This window comes from Anabrus simplex, chromosome 2 (genome assembly GCF_040414725.1).
Source record: "Anabrus simplex isolate iqAnaSimp1 chromosome 2, ASM4041472v1, whole genome shotgun sequence".
Lineage (NCBI taxonomy): Eukaryota > Metazoa > Arthropoda > Insecta > Orthoptera > Tettigoniidae > Anabrus > Anabrus simplex.
Genome location: NC_090266.1, coordinates 1175711016 through 1175722513, shown reverse-complemented (window position 1 = coordinate 1175722513; position 11498 = coordinate 1175711016). Strand labels below are relative to the sequence as shown.

At 40.0% G+C, this 11498-nt stretch overlaps 1 protein-coding gene across 1 annotated transcript; it reads right to left on the bottom strand.

The window, feature by feature from the left end:
* Positions 1 to 301: 301 nt before the first annotated feature.
* Positions 302 to 2935, bottom strand: LOC136864773 (striatin-interacting protein 1 homolog). The gene has a single exon (XM_067142144.2). It carries the CDS (start codon positions 2827 to 2829, stop codon positions 448 to 450), a length of 2382 nt encoding a protein of 793 aa, XP_066998245.2. The 5' UTR covers positions 2830 to 2935; the 3' UTR covers positions 302 to 447.
* Positions 2936 to 11498: the final 8563 nt, after the last annotated feature.

Below are 11498 nucleotides of genomic sequence, written 5' to 3'. Positions count from 1 at the left end.
ACGAAACTTCACACATAAATTGACATGTTTTGGGTCATCCTCAGTAACAAATGTATGATGAATTTAAAACATAGGAAAACACACAAATGAACTGTTACTTTAAAAGTTTTTTAAAAAGCATGATGAAAGGTAAAAAACTGTGAATTGTTAAAACAGTCTTGAGCTGGAAGTCTTTCTGTTTCAATGTTTTTTGTTTCCTTTGGTGTGGTTCAACTGGCATCTGTATACGGTTGCCTTAGTTGTTGTGTTACAACATGGGCTGATATACATAAGCATTATTGAAGTTGAATCGTTTGCTTTTAGTATGTAAAATTAAGGTTGGAAAAAAGGTGACTACCAGGAACAACGTTTAGATTAAGTTTTGGAGAACGATAATATATTTACTCATACGTGTTGCTCTCAGTCATAATTGGAAGATCAATAATTTTCGATAATATTAATTTCTTTCTAGAACAACTCTCCGAAAGACCGTTCAAATACTTCCCGCTGCAGCCATACCTCATAATGTTGCTTAAAGTAATCAGTGAACTCAAAAGGCTGACCAAGAACACTGGTAATGCTAGTGTCCATAGGCTCGAATTCAGGATCTCTGGGTCCAGAACCATAACGGCGATTATTAAATCTATCAACACATGCTCTCAGTGCACATTCTTCCGCTTGAAAATCCCACGGACGTGCATCTAAGTCATTACCATAAGCCCAGTCATCGTTCAGGCGATGACGAACCTTCTGATAGATGGCACTCATTGTTTTCATGTTTGACTTACGCCACTGCCTGCCCAAGTACTTCGTTTGCATTTTCAGCAGTTTCAATACATACAGCTGCATCAAAGCATGACGAACTTTCAGAGTACGCTTAAGAATAGGAGCACTCTTAAACACCACAAGCATCATAATTCTAGAATGTTTCCATTTAGTTAACTTGTTTAGGATTCGTAATAGATTAATAGAAGAAAATATATTACGCCAAGAAAACTGTTGATAGTCTCCAATCTCCAGGCTTTCTGCAGTAAGCTCTGGCTGATCTCCAATGACACAGGATGGAAAATCTAAAATAGGTATGGTATTTTTAGCACCAACATAAGACATGATATTTTGATTAAAAAATTTCAGAACCAAAGGAATACAATTAGCAAACACTAAATGCTGTGACATAAACTCAAACTGATATACATGATTCAATTTAAAATGCTTCAAAAGTAACAATAAAATACCAGACACAGCCTTAACAATGATTTCCTTGTGTCTATTGACATCAATGCCCAATTTCATTGACTGCAGGACCGTTATAGGCATTTCTTCTGGTAAAACATCTGCCATAATGTTGATAGAATCAGTTTTTGCTTTGGATGTTGGTGCTGCAGCTAGTAGGATCTTCAATAATGCTATCATGTATTGTGGAAGATTAGGAAGCATACCTTGATATAGAATCTCAGTGGGAGTTAAAGGCACATTTAATTCAGGATTTGAAATAGGGTTCCTAGCAATATCTTCTTCTTTTTGAATTTGAATCTCAGCTAAGGACGTATACATGTTTTCTTTTAAGACTTTTACACCCTCGTGAATTGGCTGTGGTAAACCAGCTAAAGACACCCGATCACCCTGGAGTGCGTAACCAACGAACTTCAAACGTGTGTTTTCAAGGAACTGGTCCAGATCCTTCTGTCGTGCTTTAGGTGCCCACGGTAAACCTTTTCCTTTTGGTGGTATAGGAGTACTGGGGCGGGGACTAGGAGGCTGAGGTATTTCTCCGGCCTCTTCCATTGCTTGTCTCTCCTCAAAGTCCCTAACCTCTTCATCTGACTGATCAACTCCTTCCAATTCCATTCCTAAGGGATCATCAAGAGAACTTTGCTTCATAAGACTGCGCCGAAATGGTCTACTATTCCGTTTCTGATTTTGTGCTTCTAATAAGTCTGCAGCGCTTGCAGGAGGTGATGAAGCACGCATTGTGCGGGCAACTTCCATAGTATCTTGCGTTGCACCAAGCCCACAATTTTCACGATATCTACATTTTAGCAGTCGAAGAACTTCCATACCACCTAACGAAACTAAAATACTTTTCCATAAAACTAGTAATACTTTTTTCATAGGAAAATGAGGAGCTGAACCACTACAAAATCGAGTCACCATTCCTAACAACTTAACAACCAGCAACTCATCAAATGAGTTACTTAAATCATCTATAAAAGCTTTACGGCATTCACTATATTCAAAACTGTCATCATCAGGAGCTACGCGCATAACTTCTATCATCACATACAATACACTCAGTATAATACGTAAATCTGTGGAGTCTGCTAAACTCACCGCCAATTTTCTAAGTGCGGTAGATGCAGCAGTACTATTATCAATTTCTATATTTAGAAGTTCTACGCAGGCAGCAAAAGCACCACACTCATACAGTAAAATAACATTTTTTCGAGTCCAATCCAGCTGTTCAGCATCTGACTGAAGTTCAGCCCAACACCCTTGAGCGAGGTATAAGATACACCTTGCAGCTTTCATTCTCACACTTTTATTAGAAACTTCCAACTGATCCAACAGTTTTAAAACTACTGATCTTCGTCGTTCTTCCGAAAATTTTAACCAGAATGGGGCAAGATTGTATTCACGCATTTGATCCTCAAATGCCCTTACATTAAGTTGGAACTCGGGCTGTTCCGTGTAACTGTATAATTCAGCTAGTTCGTTAATTAATGAATCCGCATCATCATAACAGAAGTCCAGATCAGGACAGTCAGGGCCACTATCAGAGTCCAGTCTCTGTCTACTGAATAAATCACGTAATTTAGGAAGTCCACGCTTCCCATTCCCATTAGGATCCATGACAATTAACTGAAACTTGTTTTTCTTAAAAAAATTATAAATAAATAAAATAACCTAACCTTAATACCGCTACAACATTGTAAGAATAAACTTCTCGACCAGCAGGGCGGCCAACACAACGAAAGTGACAATTGAACATCATCTTCTTCCCATACCTTCTTCTTGCTTGCTTGCTTGCTGATGCTTATGGGCTGTGTCTACGACATTTCACCCAGTCAATACTCGCTTACTCATGTAAACACACGAGTATAAATGAAAAACTTCAGTTCAATAATTGATGCTCGAGCTTGCAAGTAGAAAACACAAAACACTATGCTTCACTATAACACATAATAACCCTATTTTGCTAGAGCACACTGTTCTCATACGGGCAACTTCCAATCTTGCAATCACACTTCTTCTAAAGTTTCACACACTCTGATAATCCGAAATAGCACCCTCACGGAATACACTAATGATATGAGGAATCACTCAGATGGAACCATCAAAAGCATGAGAAAATCTCACCATATATTGCGGACAGAATTATAACACGATATTGGCTTCATCTAGAAACAAATTTAGCACTCTAATAATCTCGACTGTAGGATTACAGAGCAAACAAGAAACACTGGTTGGAAAGACCTGCTTGAGTCGCTTGAGGTTAGTCATAAGTTTTTTACGGGGGTTGGCATATAAAGAACATTCAAATAAAATGTGGTTGGAGTCGCCATTACTAATATTGGTACCACACAAACAGTTTGTATCCTGCGTTAAATGGAAACGTGATCTATATTGTGGTGTAAGGGCATGATTAAACCGTAACCGAATGATGTTAATAATATGTCGTCTAGAATATGATCCTCGTATAAACCAAGGTTTAACCAAGAGGGTTGGTTGTAAATGATAATAGAAGTTACCTTTGACTTGTGCAGTCTCTCTCCAGAAATTCTGCCAGTCTTGACGCCCATCCTGTCGGATAACAACGACATAATCAGAAGCAGGAACAATATTGTTAGTATGCGGAACAGGAAGACGAGAAGCTTGTTTTGCAAGACAATCTACTTTTTCATTGCCCTCGATACCCACATGACCAGGTACCCATACTAAAGTTATGTAAATACCGACGTTGTCAAGCATATAAAGGAGGCTCTTGACATTGTATACATACCAATTATAGGATAACTTATACGAAACCAAAGCTTGTAATGCACTCAGCGAATTCGTATAGATTGTAACTCGCGTATATCCCTGTCTCTGAACAAAAAGTAAAGCTTGCTGTATAGCGAATAACTCCGCCGTAAAAATCGAACAGGCACTAGGCAAACCATATTGTTCTTTAACATTTAGAGAAGGTATATAATAAGCGGAACCAACTCCATTAATGTTTTTTGCCCCATCTGTAAAAATGTTTATGCTTCGTGGAATATGAGAAAATTTCACTCTTTTAACAGGACATATCTCGGTCCCCTGCAGACAAGTAACGTTAGTAGAGCCATTACGTATAGGCCATATTATTTGAGGCTTAAAATAAGAAACCTGATAGGGTAAGGTATAGGGTATTAAATTAACACTGTGTATTAAGGTACACTGTTTCGACTTCAATGTAGTAAAAGCATGAAACAGTACGGGCAATCTGCGTAAAACCTGGCGCCGTACGGAATAATACTCCGAGAGTAACTGTAACTTCGGAATTAAAGGATGACTTGTTAAAGAAAACTTTTTAAGTAAATATTTCGTCGCAAGTATTTTCCGACGTATTTGTAAGGGAGCTTCGCAGGATGCAACTAAAAGTGCATTGGTAGGTGTGGACTTTAAAGCTCCAATACAGGAGCGTATTGCTTTATATTGACAAGTGTTAAGAATATTCAAGTTAGTATACGATGCTACGTCAAAAATATGCGATCCGTAGTCCAATATCGATCGAATAGTGGTTTTGTACAAAGATAGCACCACAACAGGATCTGCCCCCCATTGCCTACGGGTTACAGCTTGTATTACCTGAATATACCGTTCCCTCTTCGAACGCAAATATAAAAAATGATGTTTCCATGTAAGTTTTTGATCGATAAATAACCCAAGATATTTATGGTGACTAACCACTGGTATTTCATACTGATCAAAAGCAAGTGGCGATCGGTCATAAGTTCGGTGATGTGTAAATATCATTGCTCGACATTTCGCTATGGAAAGATTTAACCCATGGGCCTCTAAACATGTTCTAGCTTCATGAAGCGTGAAACTAATGTGTTGTCTACAGAGCTGTAAATCTTCATGTGTATAATAAAGCAAAAAATCGTCAGCATACGCCTGTAGTCGAGCATGACGTAAAATGACCGTTTCAAAATCTTTCATGAAAAGAGCGAAAAGAATACCACTCAGAATATCGCCCTGTGGCAACCCATTACTTACCTGCCAGGGCTGGATTGTATAAGGTGTCGATTTAAATCTGAGTGTTCGATAAGTCAGAAGTTGTCTGAGAATGCTAATAAATCCCTCAGGAATCTTAAGAGTTGCAAGTTTTTCCCATAATATGTTCAAAGGTACGGAATCATAAGCCCGTTGAATATCAAGAAAAACCGCTATGGTACTATGTTTTCTATGACGAGCTAATAGTAAATCGATAACAAAACTATTAAATGCATCAGATGTACTGCGTCCCTTAAAAAAGGCATATTGATATCGAGGCGTCAAGTTATAGTATTCTAATACCCATAGGATTCTTCGAAGTAAGATCTTTAAAAAGACTTTACGGAGGCACGAACCGAGGACTATACCGCGATAATTACTGACCTCAGTGGGTAACTGCTTATTTTTAAGAATGGGAATTAGAAAAAATTCATTCCAACTAACAGGTGTACTATGATTGCGAAAAATATCATTATACCTGTTTAATAATGCCTTCTTTGCTCTAATAGGTAATAATTGGAGCATTTGATATGATACATTATCTGGACCTGGGGAGGAATTTGAGCACGATTGGAGTACTGCCTCTAATTCCTGATAATCGCAGGGTTGTAGCAATACGGAAAAACGTGCGTCTAGTGGGTCTTGGGAATGAACATACTGTGGCACAACAAAATCTGGCGTCTCTCTAACAAGAAAATCTGATAATACCTGACCTGGGATGGTCGTGGCAGGGGAGTGCTGCGTAACTCGTGTGATTGCACTGATGGCATTCCACAAGTCTGCAATTGGAACCTGACGCGTGAAGGACGATATAAACTCCCTCCAAGCGACACGACGTTTTTGATGGAAAATTCGGCGGGTGTGTGCTATGTGTCGTTTGAGCCGGAAGTAATTTTCAGGTGTTGCATGCTGCCTATATTGTCGAAAAAGTACTTTGCGGGTTTGAATCAGCAAATGACATTCCTCGTCCCACCACTTAACATGCACAGGTTTCCTAGAAGATAAAGGGGGTGTAGTGATGATAGGGTGGTGAAGATTAATATAATCTGTTAAAATCTGCAGTAAAGTTTGATATGAAAAATTATTGTCCGGTATTTTTTGTAACGCATCCTCAATGTAAGCGGTATATATTTGCGGTTTAAATCTCCTCAAAGATCGAATCATGTTATTTTGAAATGTGTGGTGCTGTGGAGCAAAGGGTCTGCCTACACCATAAGAAATAACAATAGGGAAATGATCACTGGAATAAGTATCACTCAAAGTATGCCATGTAGTGGTAGACACCATATTTCGCTTACACAATGTTAAATCTGCTGCGCTAGGAGGGGCAGAAGGCGCAGTCAAACGTGTAGGAGAGCCATCATTCAAAATAGCAAAAGCATGGTTATTTACTTCATTAAGGAACTGTGTACCTTGAAGTGTATCCAAATTTCCTCCCCACAGTGTGTGATGAAGATTAAAGTCCCCAAAGATAAAAACATATGGTTCGGTAGTAAATTGTTGAAAGAATTGGCTCCATTGTCTCTCAGTAATGGAAAAGTCAGGAGGGCAGTAGATATTCACAAGTAAAAGATGCATATAATATAATCCTATAACATATGTATGGGGTATGGCCTGAATATTCGAATGGATGCGATATGTCACGGACGAGTGGACCAAAAAGGCAACCCCACCGTAACCGGGTCCATCATTACGTAAAACTTTGTGATTAGGATACTTAATGCGAGTCTCAAGATTAAACCAAGTTTCTTGTATAGCTAAAAAGTGAGGTACTGTTTCCTGAATTAATTTAAATAGCTTATGACGCTTGTTCATGAGACTTCTAGCGTTCCATTGAGTGATTCTGATCATAGAATTGAATAAAACTGCAAACTCTGTCCCTTAACTGGAATACATTATGAGCTAACGCGGGGTGATCACCCAATAATTGCACCAATTGCTGAATAGAATGATAAAGACCACTTTGAAGATATTCTCTATGCCTATGAAATGACGAAAGCGGTTGCGCCATGGAGGCGCTACTCGTGGCAACAGGTTCGTCCAAAGGTGCCTCCATCCGCCGGCTTGCGCCGTTGGAAACAGGTGTAACTCTTGAAGCTGCCATCTCCATGCGGGGAATCTCTCGAACCAAATTTTGATAACCTTCCTTATCATATCCTGGGGCTGGCACTGGTCTCGTTGATTTTAAAATTACTTGTGTGAATTTTCTCTTACGGGGATTCGACTGTGTAGGAGTCTGCTCCTCCCCAGTTAAAGGGGGAAAATGTTGGGAATTGTCTACTACATTATATTCACTAGTTTGGACTTTTTGTACAGCGTCCTTGAACGATAAGTTCTGATGGCTCATGATATTTTTAATGTGGACTTGCTGTTCGTGAGTTCGACAGTCAACATCGCCAGTTGAATGGGTGCCGCGACAATGCACGCACTGCAGGAAAGTTTCCGTACAGTTCGCCGTAGTATGGTGCAATGCACATTTCCCACACCTGGGACTTGTCGCTCTGCAATGCTTATCAACGTGACCGTACCGTTGGCATTTTTTACAGATGATGGGAGCAAAAACATATGGCTCCACCTCTAAATGCACCTGATATAATGACACATACTGTGGAAGTTTCTGCGCACGAAAAACCACTTTTATAGATCCAGTAGGGACATACTGTGTGCCTTCTTCGTTAACAATTCTACGGTTCAAACGCTTTACAGATTTTATAGTAGCCGGAGACTTTAAGTGCTTTAATATAGCATCCTCTTTCAAGGTCTTCTCTACTCCCCTGATAACTCCTACCCGCAATACATTAGAGCTAGGTATGTACGCCCGTAACTTAAGCTCAACTAATAAAGGGTGCTTCAGAAATGAATTTGCCTGTACGGCATATACAAATTCTATTTGTACCCTATTTCGTCCCTTGCGGGCCACTGATTTTATGCCGGGAATGTTTTTCTCATAGAAAATTCTACCTAGGGTCATACGATGCATGTTACCGACATTGCCTGTTGCTGTGGACTCCACAAAAATAATGAAAGGTCCATAATGAGTACTAGGATAAAGTTCCTGCGACTCAGTCTTCGAAATCGAAGCATCAGCCTCTTTATTCACCACCGCATTGGGTGTATTCGATTTACTCACTGTACCACTATTCTCACTTAGACTATCATCCTCATCCTGGTCCATTTGTACTGTCTCTTTCCGAGCAACTGTGAGGGTTGAAGGATCAGGAGACTCCTCACCACCACTTTGCTCCCCCATAACGTACGAATTACACTCGTAGAATCACTACTCAATACCTTCCACGCTACCTCTTCACAGCAACTGTCAACTCAACTGCACACGAGCACTGCTAAGAGGGAACTGTACATTCTTCTTGCTCTGTTCTGTTCGTGAAGTTGATTTGGGCTCGTTATTTCACCCAGACACTATACTGTATTATATTTGTACTAGTTCTACACGCGCACACAATTCAAATAAAGTAGTACACCAATGCAGTTCACAATTTGTTCTGAGTACGAAGTACTTGAAGATTGAGGGAAGTAGACCATGCAGCGGACTCACAAAATGGTTTCAAAGCACTTGAAGTAGTTCATGAAAAGACGTATCACCGAGACAGCTGAGAGGGAGTAATATGTAGACAAGACTAGGAGATATATAGGAAAAGCACGGGGACACAAGGTATACTAATCTTCACGCTAGAGTGGCCGACCTCAGCGACTTCTACAAAACAAACACACCGGGCCAACATATAAGGGAGAAGCAGGAGAGGGCAGTGGAACGACGGAGGGGGGAATATATGTGAGAGGGTGGGACTTTGGACAGATGGAAAGAAATATCTGAGCAACGTATATGGGGGATGTAGAGAGCGAAAAGTGTCATTGAAATCGTAAAAAAAAAAGATTAAGAGGGGTGACAGTGTGTTGATATGAACATCAATGAAAATGTACGCGCGATCGGTGGAGGGGGAGATGAGAATAAACGGTACCTATGTGTCTTGGTTGAAGAAGAGGCGTTAGGGAGGGCGTGAGGCAAATAAGAATATGAGAAAATATGTAAGTAGTGTCAAGATATTGTGGGAAAGTGGGGTTAGAGTTGTAAATTGATCTAAGAACCGATTTAAGATACGTATTATTGTGTGAGAGGACTTGTATACGAGACATGCAATTGACGTGGGGAGTGGATAATTGTATTGTATTGTATTAAGCTGGAAAACAGGCATCGTCGAGGAGAGTTGTACAAGGGGCATTGAAAAAAGAGATGATTGATATCAGCATCTACAGATCCACAATGACATAGAGGATGCTGTTGTAAGCGAAATCTAAATTTATATAGAGGTGTTAGGGAATGATTAAAGCGAAGACGTAAGATATTGATGATATGACGACGAGTGCAGGTAGCGTGGTGATACCAGAAAGTAGTAGGTATGATAGAATGATAGAATTTACCCTTCTGACATGCAGATTTTGTCCATGTGTTTTGCCATAATTGTTGTGGAGAGATATGAAATCTGTAGCTGGAACAGAAAACGTAGCTGGGGTTGTAGATAATAGGGAAGCCTCCTTCGCTAATCGATCGGCTCGTTCATTTCCTGGTATGTTCTTATGTGCAGGTATCCAAATGAGGGTTACTTGTACACCTAATTGGTGTAAATTGAAGAGGATATGTTTGACATTATACACATACCAGTTCAGCGTAAACTTGTTAGATTTGAGTGTTTGGAGCACGGAGAGAGAGAGAGAGTCAGTGAAGATATTAGCAGATTGTATGGATGAGTTTTTTATGTACAGTAACGTTTGTCGTATGGCAAGAAGTTCAGCAGAAAAAATAGAAAAGTGGGACGATAAATGAAAAAATTCAGCATACTGAGTCTGTTCGTAATAAAAAGCAGCGCCGACACCACAAGAATTTTTGGATCCATCAGTATAAAAATTGGGACAGGCGTTAGTGGATGAAATGCGAACTTTTTTAGAATGTAGAGGAAAAAATTAAAGCCGGTAAGGGAGCATAGCAAAAGAAGATTCTTTAGAATGAATAATAGTAGGAGTATACTGAATCACGTCGTATGCCACAGAATAGTATGGGAGCACATGGCTACGAATAATAGTAGGTTTAAATGGGGAGACAGACTGAAAGGCCCAAATTAAGGCAGGGGCTCGGCAAGGATGTGTGATAGGTGATGAGAATGATTGAGCGAGTAATTGTATTTTGGGGATAAGGTTATTGGAGAGCACGAGAAGTCGTTTGAGGAGATACTTAGATGCGAGAAATCTGCGTCGAAGGAGAAGAGGAGGGTCACCAGTTTTAACTAATAATACATTAGTAGGAGTGGTAAATAACGCACCAAAACAAACTCGTAGTGCTTGGTTTTGAGTTGTATTGAGGGATTGAAGGGCGGATGGTGATGCAAGATCAATTATATGTGCACAGTAGTCGAAACGAGCACGGATGGTGGAGCAGTAGACTAATTTTGCTGTAACCGGATCAGCTCCCCAGGAACGACGTGTAAGGGCTTTTAGGAGGTGAATATACGTGGCAGTACAGTTGCGTAGGTGTTGTATATGTTGGGAAATTTGTAATTTACGGTCAAGGATAATGCCAAGATATTTATGGTGCGAACGTATGGGAATTTCATAAGTATTGAACAGTAAAGGCTCGGAGTTGTAAACCCGCTTGGTAGTAAAGATAACTGCAGAGCATTTATCGGGTGATAAAGAGAACCCATGAGTGTGTAACCAGGACTGTACCTGAGTTAGCAGCCGTGTTATGCATTTGCGAGCAACATCTACCTCTTTATGGGAAAAGTAGAGAACTATGTCGTCGGCATACATAAGAATTCTGGCTGATTGGAGGGCAAGTTGCTCGAGGCAGGATAAATATAAAGCAAACAGTATTCCACTGAATATATCACGCCGACAGTAGCTTGACGAGGGGATGGTGTAGTGAGAGGAGGTTTGAATATGAGATTACGAGACGTTAACAGATGATGTAGAAGAGTTATGAAAGTGGTTGGGATGCCTTTCTGTGATAACACATCCCATAACATATTCAGGGGGACGGAATCAAAGGCACCTCGTATATCGAGGAAGACAGCAATAGTGTGTTCTTTTCTAGATTTAGCTAATAATATGTCTATTATAAGCATATTGATCGCATCCTGAGCATTTCGACCTTTACAGTAAGCATACTGATACTTGGGAAGGAGGGAATAATATTCTAAGTACCAGAGAAACCTTTGGAGCATGATTTTGAGAAATAGTTTGCGTATACAAGATGGCAAAATGATTCCCCT